The 26260-nt window shown below is 40.8% G+C and overlaps 1 protein-coding gene across 1 annotated transcript in view; it reads right to left on the reverse strand.

The window, feature by feature from the left end:
* The window catches only part of LOC128685570 (mitogen-activated protein kinase kinase kinase 4-like), a 272746-nt gene that overhangs the window by 160908 nt on the left and 85578 nt on the right, over window positions 1-26260 (reverse strand). Inside the window, exon 9 of the mRNA XM_070087989.1 lies at window positions 24816-24960. Within this exon, the coding sequence (XP_069944090.1) occupies window positions 24816-24960 (145 nt within the window). The remainder of the gene's footprint in view (window positions 1-24815; window positions 24961-26260) is intronic.

Below are 26260 nucleotides of genomic sequence, written 5' to 3' on the forward strand. Positions count from 1 at the left end.
AGTTTTGTCATCTTGGAAATCAAGGTATTCATTCAGTCGAGTGTGCATGTTCTGATTCCAGTCCTTGATTGCTTCTTCAACCTTCATATTTAGAGTTGTTATTTGCTCAGTGTGACTGGCTATTGCTGTTTTCAAAGTATTTTCTGTGTCAGCACTTCCCTAGGTAATCTTCTCTTCAAGGTTTTGGATCTTGTTCTCGAGGTTGGTTATCTTGGATTCTCATCGTGCAAGTGTTGCTTTAATATCTTTGATTTCATTTTCAAGAGCAACGATGTAGTCCCTGATATTGTATCTCACTTGTTTGTTGAGCTCTCTTATTGAAACCTGGGCAATGTATGATGGAAAGATGCTACTTTCCATCATACATTGAAAGAAATCGGAGCATAAATAATGGAGTTCACTTCTCAGCAATTAGCCACCCCTTAGCGGTATTTCCGTATGGTTTTTTATGGTTGTATTCTCGTTATTTTGGTCTCATATGATAGAATGGAAGATATATTACAGAAATAGATATGATTTTGATTGCTTTCATGACGAAAAGTACATTGAAATTGAGCTCAACGTAGGAGAAATGGTCCATTGCAGTAGTGAATGGGTTGACATTATTTATATAATTATTGCAATAATGTGTAACAGTAAATCTTATATATTTTGTGGGAATAAAAATTACAAATTATTTAATGTAATAATAATAATAATAATAATAATAATAATAATAATAATAATAATAATAATAATAATATGCATAATAATAATACAATGTATAATAATAATACAATAATAATAATAATATGCATAATAATACATATATAATAATAAAGTACTACATAATAATAATAATTATAATAATAGATGGCTTCAAAAGGCCATCACTAGTTGGGTGTTTACCACAACAAAGAGGGAGCAGTTGTGCCCGCCTCCACCTGTTACATAATGACATATTTTATTCATTCTAGAATATATATCAGGTTTCCATGTTATTTATATTGTTTGTTATGTCATATTAGATGAACTGTGACAGATAAATAAGCCGTAGAGTTGATGATAGCGAAATATTCAAGGAGTATTTTGTCGCATCTCCAGACAAACTCTAGTCAGCCGCCGCTGCTGCCACATATATAATGACATTTTATTCATTCTGGAGTATATATCAGGTTTCTATGTTATTTATATTGCTTGTTATGTCATACTAGATGAACTGTGATTGAAAAATAAGCCTTATAGATGATATTAGTGAAATTACTCAAGAAGTATTTTGTCCGGTCTCCAGACAGACTCTCGTCCACCGCCGACACCGCCCATACCACTACATGAATTACATATTTTATTCATTTTAGAGTATTTATCAGGTTTCTATGCTATTTATTTTGTTTATTATGTCATATTAGATGAAGTGAGATAGATAAATAAGCTGTAGAGTTGACATTAGTGAAATTATTGAATAACAGGTTTCCACTGGAACGGATTACGTAATTGCATTTCAATTAATTTAAATGGGGAAAATTGACTGCAAACGAGCAAATCCAGTTGTGAGCAAGGTCATGGAACAGATTAAACTCCCAAGTAGAGGTTCCACTGTATATAGTATGTCAAACACATTGGCTCGTAAGACGTGTATTATTATTTTTTTTATTAACACATCAACCAATTCCCACCAATGCAGGGTGCCCCGAAAAAGAAAAACTTTCATCATTCACTCCATCACTGTCTTGCCAGAGGGGTGCTTTACACTACAGTTATAAAAGTGCAACGTTATCACCCTTCCTTCAGAGTGCAGACACTGTACTTCCCATCAACGAATTCTCTGTATTGTATTCACACCACACATTGCCCTCAGACATGACATCTCCACTGCCGCCAGTCTTCTTCTCGTTGCAACATTCATCACCCATGCTTCACACCCATACAAGAGTGTTGGTACAACTATACTCTTGTACATTCCCCTTTTTGCTTCCACGGACAAAGCTCTTTGTCTCCACGGACTCCTAAGTGCACCACTCACCCTTTTCCCCTCATCAATTCTGTGATTCACCTCGTCCTTCACAGAACCAACTGCTGACACGTCCACTCTTAAATATCTGAATACATTCACCTCCTCCATATTCTCTCCCTCCAATCTGATATCCAGTCTTTCATCACCTAATCTTTTTGTTATCCTCATAACCTTACTCTTTCCTATATTCACTTTTAATTTTCTTCTTTTACATACCCTACCAAATTCATCCACCAACCTCTGCAATTTCTCTTCAGAATCTCCCAAAAGCACCATGTCATCAGCAAAGAGTAACTGTGAAAACTCCCACTTTGTGTTTGATTTTTTATCTTCTAACTCCTCACCTCTTGCCATGAACCTAGCATTCACTTCTCTTACAACCTCATCAATAAATACAGTGGACCCCCGCATAACGGACGCCTTGCATAGCGGACAATCCACATAGCGGACGCTTTGATCGCTAAAATTTTGCCCCGCATAGCGCCCAAAAACCCGCTCAGCGGCCTTCGTCCGAGACGCGTCCAATGTGCGGCCTGAGCCAGCCTCATATGTTCCGCCGGTGGCATTGTTTACCAGCCAGCCTCCGCGGTAACATTCAAGCATACAATCGGAATATTTCGTATTATTACAGTGTTTTCGGTGCTGTTTCTGGAAAATAAGTGACCATGGGCCCCAAGAAAGCTTCTAGTTCCAACCCTACAGCAATAAGGGTTAGAATTCCTATAGAAATGAAGAAAGAGATCATTGATAAGTATGAAAGTGGAGTGCGTATCACCGACCTGGTCAGGTTGTACAAGAAACCCAAATCAACCATCTCTTCTATTGTGGGCAAGAAAACGGCAATCAAGGAAGCTGTTCTTGCCAAAGGTTTAACTGTGTTTTCGAAACAAAGATCGCAAGTGATGGAAGATGTTGAGAGACTCTTATTGGTGTGGATAAATGAAAAACAGCTAGCAGGAGATAGCGTCTCTCAAGCGATCATATGTGAAAAGGCTAGGAAGTTGCATGAGGATTTAATTAAAAAAAGGCCTGCAACTAGTGATGATGTGAGTGAATTTAAGGCCAGCAAAGGTTGGTTTGAGAGATTTAAGAAGCGTAGTGGCATACATAGTGTGATACGGCATGGTGAGGCTGCCAGTTCGGACCACAAAGCGGCTGAAAAATATGTGCAGGAATTCAAGGAGTACATAGAAACTGAAGGACTGAAACCTGAACAAGTGTTTAATTGTGATGAAACAGGCCTGTTCTGGAAGAAAATGCCAAGCAGGACCTACATTACTCAGGAGGAAAAGGCACTCCCAGGACATAAGCCTATGAAAGACAGGCTTACTTTGTTGATGTGTGCCAATGCTAGTGGTGATTGCAAAGTTAAGCCTTTATTAGTGTATCACTCTGAAACTCCCAGACCGTTCAGGCAAAAGAATGTCCTCAAGGATAATTTGTGTGTGCTGTGGAGGGCAAACAGTAAGGCATGGGTCACTAGGGAATTTTTCTATAACTGGTTACACCATGCATTTGCCCCCAATGTGAAAGATTACCTAACTGAAAAGAAATTAGAACTTAAGTGCCTCCTGGTGTTAGACAATGCCCCTGGTCATCCTACAGACGTGGCAGAGCGACTTTATGGGGACATGAGCTTCATTAAGGTGAAGTTTTTGCCTCCTAATACCACTCCTCTCCTGCAGCCCATGGACCAGCAGGTCATTTCCAACTTCAAGAAACTGTACACAAAAGCTATGTTTCAAAAGTGCTTTGAAGTGACCACAGACACTCGATTGACTCTAAAAGAGTTTTGGAAGGATCACTTTAATATCCTCAATTGTGTAAACCTTATAGGTAAGGCTTGGGAGGGAGTGACTAAGAGAACCTTGAACTCTGCTTGGAAGAAACTGTGGCCAGAATGTGTAGACAAAAGGGATTTTGAAGGGTTTGAGGCTAACCCTGAGAGGAGTATACCAGTTGAGGAATCAATTGTGGCATTGGGGAAGTCCTTGGGGTTGGAGGTTAGTGGGGATGATGTGGAAGAGTTGGTGGAGGAGGACAATGAAGAACTAACCACTGATGAGCTGATAGATCAACTTCAAGAGCAAGAGGCCAGACCTGGGGAAACTGGTTCAAAGGAGGGAAGAGAGAAATTGAAGGAATTGCCTACTTCAAAGATTAAGGAAATGTGTGCAAAATGGCTTGAAGTGCAAACCTTTTTTGATGAAAATCACCCTCACACAGCTATTGCAAGCCGTGCTGGTGACTGTTACAATGACAATGTTGTGAACCACTTTAGACAAATCATAAAGGAACGAGAGGTACAGGCCACTATGGACAGATATGTTGTGCGAAAGAAGTCCAGTGACTCTGAAGCTGGTCCTAGTGGCATTAAAAGAAGAAGGGAAGTAACCCCAGAAAAGGACTTGCCTCCTCAAGTCTTAATGGAAGGGGATTCCCCTTCTAAACACTAACACTCTCTCTCCCCTCCTCCCATCCCATCAATCATCACCAGATCTTCAATAAAAGTAAGTGTCATGTAATTGTGCATGCCTTTTTCAGTTTGTGTGTACTAAAATTAACATTTTTTTGTGGTAAAAAAAAAATTTTTTCATACTTTTGGGTGTCTTGCACGGATTAATTTTATTTCCATTATTTCTTATGGGGAAAATTCATTCACATAGCGAACATTTCGCATAACAGCCAGCCCTCTTGCACGGATTAAGGTCGCTATGCGGGGGTCCACTGTATATTGAACAACCACGGTGACATCACACATCCTTGTCGAAGGCCTACTTTTACTGGGAAATAATCTCCCTCTCTCCTACATACTCTAACCTGAGCCTCACTATCCTCGTAAAAACTCTTCACTGCTTTCAGTAACCTCTCCTATACAATACACCTGCAACATCTGTCACATTGCCCCCCTATCCACCCTGTCATATGCCTTTTCTAAATCCGTAAATGCCACAAAAACCTCTTTACTCTTGTCTAAATACTGTTCACCTATATGTTTCACTGTAAACACTTGGTCTACACACCCCCTACCTTTCCTAAAGCCTCCTCCTTCATCTGCTATCCTACTCTCTCTCTTACTCTTAATTCTTTCAATAATAACTCTATCATACACTTTACCAGGTATACTCAACAGATTTATTCCCCTATAATTTTTGCACTCTCTTTTATCCCCTTTGCCTTTATACAAAGGAACTATGCATGCTCTCTGCCAATCCCTAGGTACTTTACCTTCTTCCATACATTTATTAAATAATAGCACCAACCACTCCAAAACTATATCCCCTCCTGCCTTTAACATTTCTATCTTTATCCCATCAATCCCAGCTGCCTTACCCCATTTCATTCTACCCACTGCCTCATGAACTTCCTCCACACTCACAACTGGCTCTTCCTCACTCCTACAAGATGTTATTCCTCATTGCCCTATACACGAAATCACAGCTTCCCTATCTTCATCAACATTTAACAATTCCTCAAAATATTCCGCCCATCTTCCCGATACCTCTAACTTTTCACTTAATAACTCTCCTCTCCTATTTTTAACTGTCAAATCCATTTGTTCCCAAGGCTTCCTCAACTTATTAATCTCACTCCAAAACTTTTTCTTATTTTCAACAAAATTTGTTGATAACATCTCACCCACTCCCTCATTTACTCTTTTTACATTGCTTCACCACTTTCTTAACCTCTCTTTTCTCTCCATATACTCTTCCCTCCGTGTATCACTTCTACTTTGTAAAAACCTCTCATATGCTAACTTTTTCTCCCTTACTACTCTCTTTACATCATCATTCCACCAATCACTCTTCTTCCCTCCTGCATCCAGTTTCCTGTAACCACAAACTTCTGCTGACACTAACACTACACTCTTAACCCTTTGACTGTTTCAGGCCCCTTTCTGAAACTGTCATTCTATGTCGCTAAATTTTTGAAAAAAAGATTTTTTCTTATGAAATGACAGAGAATCTTTTCCCGATGGTAATGACACCAAAAGTTTGAAAATTGGTCGAAAACTCATGGAATTACGCTCCCACGAAGTTAGCGGTCTCGGCGACATATGCGTATCGGTGATTTCACTGACTTTGAGCCCTATTTTCAGCCAATTCCGTTGTTCCAGTTGACCAAACTCATAGCTATTTCTTTAGAACTCCATTTTATCTATCAGTTGAGTACAAGAAACCTCCCATTTACCAATTTGGACTACCCAATATTGTGGTCAGAAATTGGCAATTTGGCCAATTTCACACAAACTAAAAAAGATGCCAATTTCAAAATAGGGTCCAGAATAAACAAGGTAGACATTCTTGGCACTAAAATAATATATCCTCTGTTCCTTAGTCACATCTATAGGCCCCTCTTATATTATTATTGCTCTCTATTTTGATTTTTTATTCATACAAAAAAATACAAAATTTACTGTTATGCAGACTACTGCATTATTGTAAAAATGGTATAAATAATATCAGTGCACTGGTGAAAGAATATTAGACTCCCCAGTTGACGTGTATTGGACGTGTGGTGTGATTTGTTTACTCCTGAACATTGGTAAAAATTGAACATTTCTGCTACTTTGAGCTCTGTTTCAAGGTCGTTTTCATCGTCAAAGTAATGAAAATCATCTCTATTTCTGTAATATATTTTCCATTTTATCACCTAAGACCATGAAAATGCAAATACATCGATAAATACTATACGAAAATACACCTCAAAGTCGGCGTTTTAATCCAAAAAAATGATCAGAGTTTTTTTTCTCTCATTACGCACTGTGTGCTGCAGGATTTTTTTTTTATGTGGTGCACACTGACCACACAGACCCATTCTCTCACATGTGGGCCTACCAGCTTTCTTCCGCTTGATTTGAAGCCGCTAGAATTATTGAGTATACAGTGGACCCCCGGTTAACGATATTTTTTCACTCCAGAAGTATGTTCAGGTGCCAGTACTGACCGAATTTGTTCCCATAAGAAATATTGTGAAGTAGATTAGTCCATTTCAGACCCCCAAACATACACGTACAAACGCACTTACATAAATACACTTACATAATTGGTCGCATTCGGAGGTAATCGTTATGCGGGGGTCCACTGTATATACGTCTGAAACATTGGCTCGTAAGACGTATATATACGACCAAAACAGTCAAAGGGTTAAACCTACCCCATACATCTTCGACCCCATTGCCTATACTCTCGCTAGCCCATCTATCCTTCAATAGTTGTTTATATCTTACCCTAACTACCTCCTCTTTTAGTTTATACACCTTCACCTCTCTCTTACTTGCTGCTTCTATTTTCCTTGTATCCCATCTGCCTTTTACTCTCACTGTAGCTACAACTAGAAAGTGATCTGATATATCTATGGCCCCTCTATAAACATGTACACCCTGAAGTCTATTCAACAGTCTTTCATCTACCAATACGTAGTCCAACAAACTACAGTGGACCCCCGCATACCGTTGGCATCACATAACGTTAAATCCGCATACCGATACATTTTATCGCTAAGATTTTGCCTCGCATACCGCTAAAAAACCCGCTCAATGCTATTCGTCCGAGACGCGTCTAATGTACGGCCTGAGCCAGCCTCACATGTTCCGCCGGTGGCATTATTTACAAGCCAGCCTCCGCGGTAACATCCAAGCATACAATCGGAACATTTCGTATTATTACAGCATTTTTGGTGATTTTATCTGCAAAATAAGTGACCATGGGCCCCAAGAAAGCTTCTAGTGCCAACCCTGTGGTAAAAAGGGTGAGAAATATTATCGAAATACTGTGGTACCATGGTCAACTGCTGCTGCTGCTGCTGCTGCTGCTGCTGCTGCTGTAGCACTGTCAGCTGCTGCTGCTGCTGTACCACCATCAGCTGCTGCTGCTGCTGCTGTAGTACCGTCTGCTGCTGCTGTAGCACCGTCAGCTGCTGCTGTAGCACTGTCAGCTGCTGCTGTAGCACTGTCAGCTGCTTCTGTAGCACTGTCTGCTGCTGCTGCTGCTGTAGCACTGTCAGCTGCTGCTGCTGTAGCACTGTCAGCTGCTGCTGCTGCTGCTGCTGCTGTAGCACTGTCAGCTGCTGCTGCTGCTGCTGCTGCTGCTGTACCACCGTCAGCTGCTGCTGCTGCTGTAGTACCGTCTGCTGCTGCTGTAGCACCGTCTGCTGCTGCTCTAGCACTGTCAGCTGCTGCTGTAGCACTGTCAGCTGCTGCTGCTGTAGCACTGTCAGCTGCTGCTGCTGTAGCACTGTCAGTTGCTGCTGCTGCTGCTGCACTGTCAGCTGCTGCTGCTGCTGCTGTTGTAGCACTGTCAGCTGCTGCTGCTGTTGTAGCACTGTCAGCTGCTGCTGCTGCTGCTGTTGTAGCACTGTCAGCTGCTGCTGCTGTTGTAGCACTGTCAGCTGCTGCTGCTGCTGCTGTAGCACCGTCAGCTGCTGCTGCTGCTGTAGTACTGTCAGCTGCTGCTGCTGCTGCTGTAGCACCGTCAGCTGCTGCTGCTGCTGCTGTACCACCGTCAGCTGCTGCTGCTGCAGTACCGTCTGCTGCTGCTGTAGTACCGTCTGCTGCTGCTGTAGCACCGTCTGCTGCTGCTGTAGCACTGTCAGCTGCTGCTGTAGCACTGTCAGCTGCTGCTGCTGTAGCACTGTCAGCTGCTGCTGTAGCAATGTCAGCTGCTGCTGTAGCACTGTCAGCTGCTGCTGCTGCTGCTGCTGCTGTAGCACTGTCAGCTGCTGCTGCTGCTGCTGTACCACCGTCAGCTGCTGCTGCTGCTGCTGTAGTACCGTCAGCTGCTGCTGCTGCTGTATCACCGTCAGCTGCTGCTGCTGCTGTAGTACCGTCTGCTGCTGCTGTAGCACTGTCTGCTGCTGCTGTAGCACTGTCAGCTGCTGCTGTAGCACTGTCAGCTGCTGCTGTAGCACTGTCAGCTGCTGCTGCTGTAGCACCGTTGTTGGTGTGGCTTATTGAGAATACCAAGAAACAATTAACCCCAGAGGGTTAGCCACACAGGATAACCCAAAAAAGTCAGTGTCATCGAAGACTGTCTAACTTATTTCCATTGGGGTCCTTAATCTTCTCTCCCAGGATGCAACCCACACCAGTCGACTAACACCCAGGTGAACAGGGAAAAATGCCTGGAACTAGTGCTCATATTGGTGAATTTAAAGCCAGCAAAGGTTAGTGTGAGAGATTTAAGAATCGTAGTGACATACACAGTGTGATAAGGCCTGTTCTGGAAGAAAATGCCAAACAGGACCTACAGTACTCAGGAGGAAAAGGCACTCCCAGGACACAGTGTCTCATCAGTCATTGCTGCATCTTCAATAAAGGTAAGTGTCATTTATTCTTCATTTAGTAGAGTAGTACATGCACAATATATATTGTGCATGTACTACTCTACTATTGTGCATGTATCCTTCTCTTTGTGTGTAGGAAAATGTATATTTCATGTGGTAAATTTTTTTTTTTCATAGTTTTGGGTGTCTTGCACGGATTAATTTGATTTCCATTATTTCTTATGGGGAAAATTCATTCACATAACGATAATTTCGCATAACAATGAGCTCTCAGGAACGGATTAATATCGTTATGCGGGGGTCCACTGTACTGTCATTACGCCCTACATCATATCTTGTATACTTATTTATCTTCTTTTTCTTAAAATACGTATTACTTATAACTAAACCTCTTTCTATACAAAGTTCAATCAAAGGGCTCCATTATCATTTAACACCTGGCACCCCAAACTTACCTACCACACCCCCTTTAAATGTTTCTCCTACTTTATATATATGACCGTGTATATATACGACCAAAACAGTCAAAGGGTTAAACATATACAGTGGACCCCCGGTTCGCGAAGTCATCGGTATCCGATAAATCCGGTATCCGAAGCATTATATCACAAAAAATTTGCCTCAGTTCCCATTACAAAACCCGATATGCGATACGATTCATACGAGACGTGTCCACGTGTGGCCTGAACTGCTCCGTGTGTGCCAGTGCTTACAAGCCAGCCAGTGTGTGCGCATCTAAGGATACATTCGGTACATTCCATATTATCCATATTATCATTGTTTTTGGTGCTTGTTTCTGCAAAATAAGTCACCATGGGCCCCAAGGAAGCTTCTAGTGCCAACCCATCGAGACCAAGGGTGCTAATGACTATAGAAATGAAGAAAGAGATAATTGCAAAGTATGAAAGTGGAGTGCGTGTGTCGGAGCTGGCCAAGTTGTATAGTAAACCCCAATCAACCATCTCTACTATAGTGAGCAGGAAAACGGCAATCAAGGAAGCTGTTCTTGCAAAAGGTGCAACTGTGATTACAAAACAGCGACCGCAAGTGTTAGAAAATGTTGAGAGACTGTTATTGGTGTGGATAAATGAAAAACAGATAGCAGGAGATAGCATCTCTCAAACGATCATTTGTGAAAAGGCTAGGCAGTTGCATGAGGATTTAATTAGAAAAATGCCTGCAACTAGTGGAGATGTGAGTGAATTTAAGGCCAGCAAAGGTTGGTTTGAAAGATTTAAGAATCGTAGTGGCATACATAGTATGATGAAAATCACCCTGACACAGCTACTGCAAGCCGTGTTGGCAACCTGTACACTGACAATGTTGTGAACCACTTTAGGAAAGTCATAATGGAACGAGAGGTATAGGCCTCTATGGACAGACATGTTGAGGAGGGGTTGTTGAGGTGGTTAGGACATGTAGAGAGAATGGAACGAAACAGAATGACTTCGAGAGTGTATAAATCTGTAGTGGAGGGAAGGCGGGGTAGGGGTCGGAAAGGTTGGAGGGAGGGGGTAAAGGAGGTTTTGTGTGCGAGGGGCTTGGACTTCCAGCAAGCGCGCATGAGCGTATTTGATAGGAGTGAATGGAGACAAATGGTTTTTAATACTTGATGTGCTGTTGGAGTGTGAGCAAAGTAACATTTATGAAGGGATTCAGGGAAACCGGCAGGCCAGACTCGAGTCCTGGAGATGGGAAGCTCAGTGTCTGCACTCTGAAGTTTTATAACTGTAGTGTAAAGCACCCCTCTGCCAAGACAGTGATGGAGTGAATGATGATGAAAGTTTTTCTTTTTCGGGCCACCCTGCATTGGTGGGAATCGGCTGATGTGTTAATAAAAAAATATAAATAAGATCTTGGGGATATCTCTCCAAGAGAGAACCCACAGTAATGGATTCAAATTAGACAAGTTTAGATTTAGAAAGTATATAGGAAAGTAATGGTTTGGAAATAGGGTAGTTTATGAGTGGAATAGTCTGCCTAGTTGGGTTATTGAGGCTAAGACCTTGGGTACTTTCAAATTTAGTTTGGATAAATAAGGAAACACTCGAAAATAATCTGGAGATCACTGAAGAGCTTGGGGCAAGTAATCACAAATCCATCACTTTTAGCATTAACTGGGAATACAAGAATACAGTAAAAATCCTCTATTTTCGTTCTGCTGATTGTAGTGGGCTTAGAGAACACCTGTCTAATCTCGATTGGGGTTATCTAGCTAATGATATTATTGACGATGATCATACTTATGATTACGAAGGGATCTGTGTTTATGATTTTTTTCTTAATAATGTACACCTTGGTATAAACCTTGGTAATAAATACTGACAAGTTGGTTTAGAAAGACACGTAAGCAAACACTGACATATTTATTAGAAAACCTTTCGGTCCTGGGACCTTGATCACTTCAGAAGTGATCAAGGTCCCAGGACTGAAACGTTTTCTAATAAATACGTCATAGTGTTTGCTTACGTGTCTTTCTAAACCAATGTACACCTTGCTCAGAGTATATATATTCCCCAGAGAAAAATTAGGTCTAATAATAATGACCCCAAATGGGTCAACAGGAGGCTAAAGCATCTATTAGGGGAGAAAAGGGGAATTTATAGGTGCATCAGAAGAGTAGAGGTTAACCTTACTGACCAATATGTTCAGCTTAAAAGAGAAGTAAAAAAGGGGATTGGAAAGGCTAAACATGACTATGAAATTAGAGTTGCTAATGAATCAAAGACCAATCCAAAGGGGTTCTTTCAAGTGTATAGGACGAAGGTGAAGGAAAAAAGTAGGACCTCTGAAAATTGGGAATGGACAGCTGACGGATAACGAACTGGAAATGTGTTCCTTATTTAATGACTATTTTTTGTCAGTTTTTACACAGGAAGACATAAATGAGATTCCAGAAATTAACAATTATTCAGTTCCTGATGAATTCAAATTAACTAATATTACTGTCATGAGGGACATGGTTATCAAACAGATAGACAAACTGAAGCAAAGTAAGTCCCAGGGGCCCGACAAGTTGTTTTCCAGGGTAAGGTGGAACCTCAAATTTCAAATTTATCACTCATCGAACTCTTCAAAAATCGAACACTTTGTTCGAACCAACTTCGTCCCTATTATCGAACTCGCCCCTATTTTCGAACTGCAGGGTGCCGGACCTGTCTGGCAGCCCATTCTGTCCACATCCCTATGCAGGTGCTGTGAGCCAGTCTGGTTTTGTTGATGCTTGAGTGAACACTAACCTGCGCTCTCATTCAAACATTTTACGATTATTTCATTGTGTTTAGTGCTTGTGGGACTGTGAAATAAGCTACCATGGGCCCAAAGAAACTTGCTAGTGGTACCCTTGTGGTAAAGAAAATGAGAAACACCATAGATGTGAAGAAGGAATTAATACAGAAGTATGAGAGTGGTGTGAGACTTATTGAGCTTGCCAGGATGTATGGAAAACAAAAAGTCGACCATCGGTTCAATCCTGGCAAAGAAACAACAAATCAACGAAGCAGATGTTGTGAAAGGTGTTAATATGCTAACCAAAAAAAGACCACAGACAGTCAATCAGGTTGAGAAGTTGTTGCTGGTGTGGATCAAGGATAAAGAGTTGGCAGGTGATAGTGTTTCAGAGGCCATTATTTGCAAAAAGGCAAGGAAGTTGCATGTCGATCTGGTACAGAAAACTCCTGGAACCAGTGCTGATAGTGAATTTAAGACCAGCAGAAGCTGGTTTGACAGATTTAAGAAGCGTAGTGGCATACACAATGTTGTAAGGCATGGTGAGGCAGCCAGTTCAGACAAATGAGTGGCTGAGAAGTTTACACAGGAGTTTAAGGTTTACATTAGAAATGACCAGCAGGTCATTTCTAATTTCAAAAAACTCTACACAAAAGCAGTGTTTGAATAGTGCTTTGAAGTGACCACAGACACTAAGTTGACTCTAAGAGAGTTCTGGAGGAATCACTTCAATATCTATAACTCCATAAGCCTTATAGGTAAGGCTTGGGAGGGAGTGACTTCCAGGACTTTGAAATCTGCTTGGAGAAAATTGCGGCCAGATTGTGTCCAAAAGAGGAATTTTGAAGGGATTGAGGCTGACCTTGACCCTGTCCCTGACCCAGCTGACCCTCTGCCTGTTGTGGACTCTATTGTGGCATTGGGGAACACTCTGGGGCTGGAGGTGAGTGGCAAGGATGTGGAAGAGTTGGTGGAGGACCACAAGGAAGGGCTAACCACTGAAGAGCTGGAAGAGCTTCATCTGGAGCAGTATCAGACCACAGCTGAGGAACTTGCTTCAGAGGAGGAGGTAGAGGGAGTGGATGAGGTGCCTTCTTCAAAGATTAAGGAGATTTGTGCCAAGTGGAATGATGTCCAAATGTTTGTGCAGAAGTACCACCCTGAGCAAGCCGAAACAAGCCATCTTTGCAACAAGTTCAGTGACAAAACCATATCCCATTTTAGGGAAATCTTAAAGAGGTGCCAGAAAGAGAGGACTGTGGACAGTTATTTTGTGAGACAAGGGTCCAATGACTCTCAAGCTGGTCCTAGTGGCATAAAAAAAATAGACAAGGGAAGTAACCCCCAGAGAGGGCTTGATACCTGAAGTCCTCATGGAGGGGGATTCTCCTTCCAAACACTAACCCCAACTCCCTCTCTCCTCCTCTCTATCTTCCAGATGCCATCACCAATCTTCAATAAAGGTAAGTAAAAATGTTATTTTATATGTTTGTTTACATATATTAATACATAATTGAACACTATATTTGTTGTGTGTATGTAAAACTGTAATTAATCTCTATAAATTTTTTTTTTTTTTTTGTGAATATTTTTGGGTTTCTGGAACGGATTAATTGTATTTCCATTATTTCTTATGGGAAATATTGTTTCACTTTTTCAGACTTTTCGAATTTACAACTAGCTCCTGGAACAGATTAAGTTCGATATTTGAGGTTCCACTATACTTAAGGAATACAAGATGGAACTTAGTTAGCCATTAATAAGTGTGTTTAATGCGTCCATCCTTACTGGTGTTGTGCAAGAGTTGTGGAAGATGGCTAATGTGATTCCTATGTTCAAATCGGGGGATAAGTCCGTTCCTTCAAATTACCGTCCATAAAGCCTGACATCTATAGTGGGCAAGTTATTAGAATCAATTATAGCTGGCATTATTAGAAGTCATCTTGAAGAGCATAATTTGATTAATGAATCTCAGCATGGGTTCATGAGAGGACGTTCCTTCCAGACAAATTTACTGACGTTCTTCAACAGAACATTTCAGGCAGCAGACAGTGATAAAGAATATGATATTGTTTATTTGGATTTTATTTAAGCCTTTGATAGAGTACGTCACAAGAGACTCTTAAGAAAAGTGGCAGCTCATGGTATAGGAGGTAAAGTTCTAGCATGGATAGAGGCATGGCTTACCAATAGAAAGCAGAGAGTTACCATTAATGGGGTCAAATCTGAATGGGGATTAGTCACTAGTGGCATTCCACAAGGATCAGTTTTAGGCCCTCTCTTGTTCATAACTTACATTAATGACCTTGATGAAGGGATTACGAGTGACATGAGCAAATTTGCTGATGATACAAAGATAGGCCGTATAATTCACTCTGAGGAGGATAGCAATGAACTCCAAGAGGATTTGGACAAATTAATGGCTCAATCTGAAAAATGGCAGACGAAGTTCAATGTGGATAAGTGTAAGGTACTAGTCCTTGGTAATGAATATAACCCTTGAAGCTATAATCTAGGTGAAGTAGAGCTTGATCATACAGAATGTGAAAAAGACTTGGGAGTCATGGTAAGCAGAAATTTAAAGCCAAGACAGCATTGCCTAAGTGTGCGCAACAAGGCTAACAGATTACTTGTATTTATCTCAAGAAGTATAAGTAACAGAAGTCTAACAGTTATTTTACAGCTCTATACATCACTAGTGAGGCCTCATTTAGATTATGCTGCTCAATTTTGGTCTCCTTACTACAAGATGGATATAGGCTCATTGGAGAACATACAGAGAAGAACGACTAAAATTATTTACTGTGTAAGGACTCTCCTGTATGAAGATAGACTTAACCCGTAAACGGTCCAAGCAGATCTACGTTCACATGTGTAGTGCTACAAAAGTAGATCTACATTTTTTTACATATTTTCAAATATAACAAAAAAAAAGTAGATCAAAGTTTTTTACACATTTTCAAATCTAAAAAAACAAAAAGATCTGCTTTGTTTACATACTTTCAAATGTTGAAAAAACGTATATATACGTTTGGACCGTTTACAGGTTAAAGCCTTAAATCTCCACTCTCTGGAGAGACATAGAATGAGGGGAGATATCATTGAAGTGTACAAGTGGATGACGGGCATAAACGAAGGAGATATTAATAAAGTACTGAGGGTGTCAAACCAGGTAAGAACCAGAAATAATGGATTTAAGTTGGATAAAATTAGATTTCGAAAGGACATAGGTAAGTACTGGTTTTCTAACAGAGTTGTGGATGTGTGGAACAATCTTCCCAGTAGGGTGATCAAGGCTAGGACTTTGGGCAGCTTTAAAAAGAGATTGGACAAATATATGAGTGGGAGGGGCTGGGTTTGATTTGTGTCATTGGGTACAGGAGTAAATTCTTGGGTAGCTTTGCATAGAGGTCATTTTGATAAGGACCTGCCTTGTATAGGCCAGTAGGCCTTCTGCAGTGTTCCTCCATTCTTATGTTCATATGAGTGAGCGGGGCTGGATTTGAATGGGACTTGCATATGAGTAGATAGAGTTTTTTTTTTTTTTTTAACAAGTCGGCCGGCTCCCACCGAAGCAGGGTGACCCAAAAAGAAAGAAAATCCCCAAAAAGAAAATACCTTCATCATTCAACACTTTCACCTCACTCACACATAATCACTGTTTTTGCAGAGGTGCCCAGAATACAACAGTCTAGAAGGATATACGTATAAAGATACACAACATATCCCTCCAAACTACCAATATCCCAAACCCCTCCTTTAAAGTGCAGGCATTGTACTTCCCATTTCCAGGTTTCCCTAAATCCCTTCACTAAATATTACCCTGCTCACACACCAACAGTTAAAGTTATCAGAGCTTATTTCTCGGGTGGCATTGAAAATTGGGTTGGGCAAATATTTTGTTAGTGGAATGGATTGTAAAGGAGCTGTCTAGTATGGACCAACAGGCCTGCTGCAGTGTTCCTCCTTTTTTAGAGCCTTGAATCTCCACTCTCTGGAGAGACGTAAAATGAGGGGGGATATCATCAAGGTGTATAAGTGGATGATGGGCATAAACAAAGGTGATATTAATAAAGTACTGAGGGTGTTGAACCATGAAAGAACCAGAAATAATGGATTTAAGTTGGATAAATTTAGATTTAGAAAGGACATAGGTAAGTACTGGTTTTCAAAAGAGTGGTGGATGCGTGGAATGGTCTTCCGAGTAGGGTGATCAAGGCTAGGACCTTGGGTAGCTTTAAAAAGAGATTGGACAAATATATGAAAGGGAGGGGATGGGTTTGATTGGTGTCGTGGGTATGGGAGTTAATTTTTGGGTAGTTTTGGGTAGGGATGGTTTTGTGCAAGAAAGGTATGTAATACCAACATGATGAAAGTTGAGAAACATGTGCAACATCTGGTTATCTTTATTGTAGACGTTTTGCCATCCAGTGGCTTTATCAATACAGATTCTAGGATATAATTAGTTCTTGTTCTTATTACTTTTCCTTGTATATCCATGGGGAAGTGGAATAAGAATCTTTCCTCCGTAAGCCATGCGTGTTGTAAAAGTCAACTAAAATGCCAGGAACAATGCGCTAGTAACCCTTTCTCATGTACAGATTACTAAAAATAAGAAGAAAATTGTCAGAGTGGGATGTCTGAATGTGCATGGATGTTGTGCAAATGATAAGAAAGAGATGATTGTGGATGTTATGAATGAGAAGAAGCTGGATGTCCTGGCTTTAAGTTAAACAAAGCTGAAGGGGATGGGAGAGTTTCAGTGAAGAGGAATAAATGGGATTAGTTCAAGGGTTTCAAATAGAGCTAGAGCTAAAGGAGTAGTAGCAATAATGTTGAAGGATAAGCTATGGCAGGAAAAGAGGGATATAAATGTATAGTGGACCCCCGCATAACGATTACCTCCGAATGCGACCAATTATGTAAGTGTATTTATGTAAGTGCGTTTGTACGTGTATGTTTGGGGGTCTGAAATGGACTAATCTACTTCACAATATTCCTTATGGGAACAAATTCGGTCAGTACTGGCACCTGAACATACTTCTGGAGTGAAAAAATATCGTTAACCGGGGGTCCACTGTATTAATTCAAGGATTATGTGGAGTAAAATAAATGTTGGATGTGAAAAGTACATTATAGTAAGCATTTATACACCTGGAGAAAAGAGAAGTGTAGAGGAGAGAGAGAGGTTTTGGGAAATGTTGAGTGAATGCATAGGAAGTTTTGAACCAAGTGTGAGAGTCAGAGGCGTCGTTGGAAGGGGGGGCACCCCGGGTGACACCATTTAGGGGGTGACACCAACGAGCCTCTAAAGATGGTGACACTAAGAACATAAGAAAGGAGGAACACTGCAGCAGGCCTGTAGACCCATACTAGGCAGTGCTGCAACAACATAAGAGAAAAATCCTTTGTTTCTATTTAGCCTATTATATGATTACAGAGTACAAATAGGCCTATATAGGGAAAATCAATGAAGCTATATGATAAACTACGATAAATCGATAATTTTATTTATGATGTTTTGGAAAAACCCTCAATCGCCCTGGCATCACTATGATCAGTCATCAGTGACGTAACATCCTGTGTCTGCTGCACCGCCCACGGGTGAGTTTGGTCCAGGTGGTGGTGTATATGTGGCTGGGTTAAACATACAGAGGGTAAGGTACTTATCATATTTTGAGCTTTACTTTTGTAATAATGTTGGTAGAATTACCGACAATATGTAAAGTAAAAGGACACAGGTGCAACTAAGAAGAACTTTCTAACATCGCTAAGGAAACCTTTGAAACTGCAAGGAATATGAGGGCCAATCTTCAGATTGACCAACACACCGCTGAGCATATTCTCAGCACAGTCACCATAGCCAACCTCCAACAGAAGATCAAACTCAATCGCAATCTTCAGTACCTCTGCACTAACAGTCGATGGAAGGAAATGGGACGCGAATCCCTGATAAACAACCTATCGTCACGCACCTTAACTGACTACGAGAAACAAGCACTGAGTCTGGGACTCAAATTTACCACCAACATACACAAACCTAACTATCAACTCAACCTAGTTACCAGGAACCATAGACACAGTGATAGCAACTTCCAAAAGGGTTATATACAGGGCATTCTCACTAAAGCTTTATGTGAACCTTCTTCTAAACTTCCTAGACGATACATCACTGCCCTTAAGGACCTCGCCAATGACCCCAACATTATCGTCACCACCGCCGACAAAGGAGGTGGAGTCATCATACTCAACACTAGTGACTACAACACTAAAATGATGGACCTTTTGAGTGATCAGTCTACATACGAACCCATCAGCACTCAACAGTGGGAGAAATTCACCAATGACTTTCTATACAAAACCAGACAAATACTCAAACGCACTAGAGAAGGGAAGTAACTTCTGTACCTGTTACCCAGCAACCCTAAACCAGCACACATGTATGGTTTACCCAAGACCCATAAACACAATAATCCTCTCAGACCAATCACATCAGGTATAGGCAGTGCTCCACACAAACTAGCCGGAGTTTTTGCCAAACATCTTTCCTGCCTTCTGGGAACCATCAGCCCCGCTCATCTTAAACACTCACGCGACCTTCTCAACCGCATCTGAAACCTCTCCATCCGTAACAAAAAACTAAGTAGTTTGGACGTGACTTCCCTCTTCACAAAAGTACCTACCACTAAAGCCATCGAGGTTCTACGACGCAAAGTCAATCAGGACCTTAATCTTCCTCTACCTCCCGGAGATTCTGTTGATTTGATTGAACTCTGTGTTAATTTCAACTGTTTTTCTTTCAATAACAGGCTCTACAAACAAACCTACAGCATGGGAATGGGGTCCCCCACCAGTGCCGTCCTAGCCAACTTATACATAGAACACCTAGAGTCCGAACGCTTCGCCAACATCATCCCTTCAAGCGTCACTTGGTTACGTTACGTGGACGACGTCCTCGTAATAACTCCCGAACGTTTTGATGTACAGAATCTTCAGGCAAGGCTCAACGCAGTTGAACCGGCGATCCAGTTTACACTAGAAGAAGAGTCCAATGACAAGCTACCTTTCCTCGACGTCCTCATTCACAAAGTAGACAACAACCTAAGATTTCAAGTTTATCAGAAACCTACCAATAAAAACGATCTCACACACTTCTATTCCAGTCAAGATACTAAGACCAAAAGAGGCATCATCATAGGGTTTTTCCTAAGAGCGTACCGAATTTGTAGTCCTGAGTTTCTTGACGAGGAATGTACATAAATTCACCAAACCTTCACCGAGCTACATTTTCCTTCCTTTTTCATCAAAGATGGCAAGAAAAGAGCTCTTCAGATCATTAATTCTCCACGCACCAACAACACTCCTAACAAAGTTATAATTCTTCCCAACAGCCAGGTTGCACTGAACATTTCTAAAGTACTTTCACAAGCTAACACCAGAGTCGCCATCGCTTCCAGCACTTCAATAAAGGATCTGACCAGGACAAAATTAAAGCACCACAAACCAGTCAATGCAGGGGTTTACACTATACCCTGTGGAGGCTGCGACAAGATTTATGTAGGTGAAATAGCAAGAAACCTCGACATCCGCCTCAATGAACACGTTTACGCATGTAGGAACGATAACTTGAACAACGCCTGTGTACAACACCGAAATTCCACCAATCATCTCATGAAATTCAGGGACGCCCAATTAGTGATCAAAGAAACTAATTTCCGCAGACGCAAGTGCCTCGAGTCAGCACTAATCGCTGTTTCGAATACAATTAAACAAAACAAAGGAAGCTTCACCATCTCTGAAGTCTTAGCAAGAATCCTCCTGAAAACAGTAAACCCTGCCATCACATAGTCTCTCCTGTTAATACTACACAAAGCACATTACAGAGTAAGCACTGTATTTGTCTAACCTACTTTATGTTACCCAAATAATAGCTTTTACATCCTTTTACTCATGTGCAAGTTAATTGCTCTACCATATTGTATTACCACTACTACTACAACTTATGTCACTACTACTACTACCTCTAGTATTGCACCTCACTCTGAGCCTATATATACCCTCTGTGTCCATGTACTGTTTGTAACGGCTTGACAAAGCTCCTGGAGAGTGAAACGTTGCCACAATAAAATGTCACATTAGTTGCACCTGTGTCCTTTTACTTTACAGTTTTACTTTTGCTTATTGGTGATATCAATCATGTTCATGAATCAAGATATATGAACGGGTGAGAACTGACATTCACGAAAAGTTGAAATAACTGTGGTATGTAAGAACATAAGAATGGAGGAACACTGCAGAAGGCCTACTGACCCATAAAAGGCAGGTCCTTATCAAAACTACCCCTACCCAAAGCTTTTCCACCACATGTATAAATCATCTTTCTTTCTTTCTTTCAACACACCGGCCATATCCCACCAAGGCAGGGTGGCCCAAAAAGAAAAACGAAAGTTTCTCTTTTAAATTTAGTAATTTATACGGGAGAAGGGGTTACTAGCCCCTTGCTCCCGGCATTTTAGTCGCCTCTTACAACACGCATGGCTTACGGAGGAAGAATTCTGTTCCACTTCCCCATGGAGATAAGAGGAAATAAACAAGAACTAGAAAGAAAATAGAAGAATACCCAGAGGGGTGTGTATATATATGCTTGTACATGTATGTGTAGTGTGACCTAAGTGCAAGTAGAAGTAGCAAGACATACCTGAAATCTTGCATGCTTATGAGACAGACAAAAGACACCAGCAATCCTACCATCATGTAAAACAATTACAGGTTTTCGTTGTACACTCACCTGGCAGGACGGTAGTACCTCCCTGGGCGGTTGCTGTTTACCAACCTACTACCTAGGACATGTATAAATAAGAACATAAAAACAACTACAACTACTACTACCTCTATTTGTACTACACCTCACTCAAAGCCTATATATACTCTCTGTGTCCATGTATTGTTTGTATCGGCTTGACAAAGTTCCTGGAAAGTGAAATGTTGCCCCTCTCTACTTTGTATTGGACTAAAGAAGCCATTGTGTGTGGCGAAACGTTTCCTTAATAAAGATTCCCATATGTTGCATAAGTGTCTCAATCTTCAACTTGTCAGTTTTCAAACCATTTATCACAGTAGTGAATGCATATGCCACTGTACATAGGCTTGTGCTACATGGAAAAACCAAAACCTGTATCTGAAGGGTGGATACTAACATCAAGGAAAGGAAGCAAGGAATTAGATTCCCATTGAAGATTGAGACACTTATACAACATAAGAACATAAGAAAGGAGGAACACTGCAGCAGGCTTGTTGGCCCACTTTGTATTGTACTGATGAAGCCACACAGTGGCTTCATCAGTACAATACAAAAACAGTGATTATGTATGAGTGAGGTGAAAGTGTTGAATGATGGTGAAAGTATTTTCTTTTTGGGGATTTTCTTTCTTTTTGGGTCACCATGCTTCAGTGAGAGACGGCCAACTTAAAAAAAGCAAAAAATGTATGTGTAGTGTGACCTAAGTGTAAGGTACAAGTAGCAAGACGTACCTGTAATCTTGCATATTTATGAGACAGACAAAAGACACCAGCAATCCTACCATCATGTAAAACAATTACAGGCTCTCGTTTTACACTCACTTGGCAGGACGGTAGTACCTCCCTGGGTGGTTGTTGTCTACCAACCTACTACCTATAATTGTATTTACATTAATTGTATTTACTGTATTGTATTAATTGTATTTATTGTATTAATTGTATTTACATTAATTCTTATGGAAAAAACTACAGTGGACCCTCGACCAGCGATATTAATCCGTTCCTGAGAGCTCATCGTTAATCGAAATTATCGTTAGTCGAGTTAATTTACCCCTATAAGAAATAATGGAAATCAAATTAATCGATTCCTGACACCCCAAAGTATTGAAAAAAAAAAAATTTAACCACATGAAATATTAATTTTAATACACACAAACTGAAGAAGACATGCAGAGTTACATGACACTTACCTTTATTGAAGATCTGGTGATGATTGATGGGATGGGAGGAGGGGAGACTGCTGATCTTCTTAGTGTTTAGAAGGGGAATCCCCTTCCATTAGGACTTAAGGTAGCAAGTCTTTTTCCGGGGTTACTTCCCTTGTTCTTTTAATGCCACTAGAACCAGCTTCAGAGTCACTGGACTTCTGTCGCACAACATATCTGTCCATAGAGGCTTGTACCTCTCGTTCCTTTATGACTTTCCTAAAGTGGTTCACAACATTGTCAGTGTACAGGTTGCCAACACGGTTTGCAGTAGCTGTGTCAGGGTGATTTTCATCCATAAAGGTTTGCACTTTAAGCCACATTGCACAGATTTCCTTAATCTTAGCAACTTCTTCAATTTCTCTATCCCCTCCTCCGAAGCAGTTTCCTCAGGTGTGGCCTCATGCTGATGAAGATGATCTAGCAGCTCATCAGTGGTTAGCTCTTCATTGTCCTCCTCCACCAACTCTTCCACATCCTCCCCACTAACCTCCAACCCCAAGGACTTCCCCAATGCCACAATGGATTCCTCAACTGGCATAGGATTCTCAGGGTTAGCCTCAAACCCTTCAAAATCCCTTTTGTCTACACATTCTGGCCACAGTTTTTTCCAAGCAGAGTTCAAGGTCCTCTTAGTCACTTCCTCCCAAGCCTTACCTATAATGTTTACACAATTGAGGATATTAAAGTGATCTTTCCAAAACTCTCTTAGAGTCAGTTGAGTTTCTGAGATCACTACAAAGCACCTTTCAAACATAGCTTTTGTGAACAGTTTCTTGAAGTTGGAAATGACCTGCTGGTCCATGGGCTGCAGGAGAGGAGTGGTATTAAGAGGCAAAAACTTCACCTTAATGAAGCTCATGTCCCTAGAAAGTCGCTCTGCCAAGTCTGAATGATGACCAGGAGCATTGTCTAATACCAGGAGGCACTTAAGGTCTAATTTCTTTTCAGTTAGGTAATTTTTCACAGTGGGGGCAAATGCATGGTGTAACCAGTCATAGAAAAAGTCCCTAGTGACCCATGCCTTACTGTTTGCCCTCCACAGCACACACAAATTAGCCTTGAGGACATTGTTTTTCCTGAACACTCTGGGAGTTTCAGAGTGATACACCAATAAAGGCTTCACTTTGCAATCACCACTAGCATTGGCACACATCAACAGAGTAAGCCTGTCTTTCATAGGCTTATGTCCTGGGAGTGCCTTTTCCTCCTGAGTAATGTACGTCCTGCTTGGCATTTTCTTCCAAAACAGGCCTGTTTCGTCACAATTAAACACTTGTTCAGGTTTCAGTCCTTCACTGTCTATGTACTCCTTGAATTCCTGCACATATTTTTCAGCCGCTTTGTGGTCCGAACTGGCAGCCTCACCATGCCTTATCACACTATGAATGCCACTACGCTTCTTAAATCTCTCAAACCAACCTTCGCTGGCCTTAAATTCACTCACATCACCACTAGTTGCTGGCATTTTTTTAATTAAATCGTCATGCAACTTCCTAGCCTTTTCACAAATGATCGCTTGAGAATGCTATCTCCTGCTATCTGTTTTTCGTTTATCCACACCAATAAGAGTCTCAACATCTTCTATCACTTGCGATCTCAGTTTCGAAAACATAGTTGCACCTTTGGCAAGAACAGCTTCCTTGATTGCCGTTTTCTTGCCCACAATAGTAGCGATGGTTGATTGGGGTTTACTATACAACCTGACCAGCTCGGAGACACGCACTCCACTTTCATACTTAGCAATGATCTCTTTCTTCATCTCCATAGTAATTCTCACCCCTTTTTGCTGTAGGGTTGGCACTAGAAGCTTTCTTGGGGCCCATGGTGACTTATTTTGTAGGTGCAATCACTACAAAGGCTGTGATAATATGAAATGTTCCAACTGTATGTTTGGAAGCGACCGCGGTGGCTGGCTGGCTTGTAAACACTGGCACCCATGGGACAAGTGAGGCGCGCTCAGGCCAAAGTGGATGCATCTCGAACGGAACAAATAGCGTTGGTCGGGTTTTTTAGCGCTAGTCGAGGCAAAATTTTTACGTTAAAATGTATCGCTAGTTGGATTTATCATTAATCGATGCCATCACTGGTCGAGGGTCCACTGTATTTCGGTTTTCGACCTTTTCGGATTTAGGTTGACCTTCTGGAATGGATTACAGCTGACAACAAAAGGTCCACTGTACTCCTTTCACTAAAATGTGTATAAACCTCATTTCATTTTGGATCAAGCTTATAACAGTGAAATTTGAGGCATAGAATTCAAATACTAAGCAATTTTAATAAAAACAGAAAAGAAGAGAGAGTACCTTTTGTAACTTTCCATTTCGTAATGTCCTTTGAGGCTGCTCTAGGATGCACATAGTTCGAGACATTACATCACGGATCACTTCGGCCACTTTGTCAAAAGTCTTCTTCATACCCTTATTTCTTAAAAGTTTCTCAACATACTTCCTGTAAAACAAGCAATTATCACCTAGAGTACTGCACAGGGTATAAAGGCAGATTAGTGCAATGGACACCTAGGTCAAGCCCTAATGCCTCACCTATACTAGAACATCACTGGCCACAAAATTACAATAAAAAAATATGGTTCAGGAAAACAGTAGAATAGGAACAGTGAGTTCTAAAGAACCCATCTCTCAATATTGCTAGTCATCTTGCAACTGGCTAACTCTTCAACACAAAATTTTTCTTTTCTGACAAGAAAATATATTTAGTATTTTTTTTAGTTTATCACAAATTATAAACCGTTTAATAATGTTCTGTGTTGAACCTGGAATAAAAGACAAATAAGTCATGTAAATGTTACTGAAAATTTTCAGTGATGAGAAGAAGACTTTAAAACTTAAAAGTGAAATAAAATACAGTGGAACCTCTACTTGCGAGTGTAATCCGTTCCATGACCTTGCTCGCAACTGGATTTGCTCGTTTGCAGAGTCAATTTTTCTCATTTAACCCTTTGACTGTTTCAGGCCCCTCTCTGAAACTGTCATTCTATGTCGCTCAATTTTTGAAAAAAAAAAAAATTATTTTTTCTTATGAAATGATAGAGAATCTTTTCCCGATGGTAATGACACCAAAAGTTCGAAATTTGGTCGAAAACTCGTGGAATTATGCTCCCGCGAAGTTAGCGGTCTCGGCGACATATGCGTATCGGCGATTTCGCCGACTTTGAGCCCAATTTTCAGCCAATTCCATTGTTCCAGTTGACCAAACTCATAGCTATTTCTTTAGAACTCCATTTTATCTATCAGCTGAGTACAAGAAACCTCCCATTTACTAATTTGGACTACCCAATATGGTGGTCAGAAATTGGCAATTTGGCCAATTTCACGCAAAATAAAAAAGATGCCAATTTCAAAATAGGGTCCAGAATAAACAAGGTAGACATTCGTGGCACTAAAATAACATATGCTCTGTTCATTAGTCACATCTCTAGGCCCCTCTTATATTATTATTGCTTTCTATTTTGATTTTTTATTCATACAAAAAAATACAAAATTTACTGTTATGCAGACGACTGCATTATTGTAAAAATGGTATAAATAATATCAGTGCACTAGTGAAAGAATATTAGACTTCCCAGTTGACGTGTATTGGACGTGTGGTGTGATTTATGTACTCTTGAACATTGGTAAAAATCGAACATTTCCGCTACTTTGAGCTCAGTTTCAAGGTCGTTTTCATCGTAAAAGTAATGAAAGTCATCTCTATTTCTGTAATATGTTTTCCATTTTATCACCTAAGACCA

The sequence above is a fragment of the Cherax quadricarinatus genome, chromosome 23 (assembly GCF_038502225.1).
Source record: "Cherax quadricarinatus isolate ZL_2023a chromosome 23, ASM3850222v1, whole genome shotgun sequence".
Taxonomy (NCBI): Eukaryota; Metazoa; Arthropoda; class Malacostraca; order Decapoda; family Parastacidae; genus Cherax; species Cherax quadricarinatus.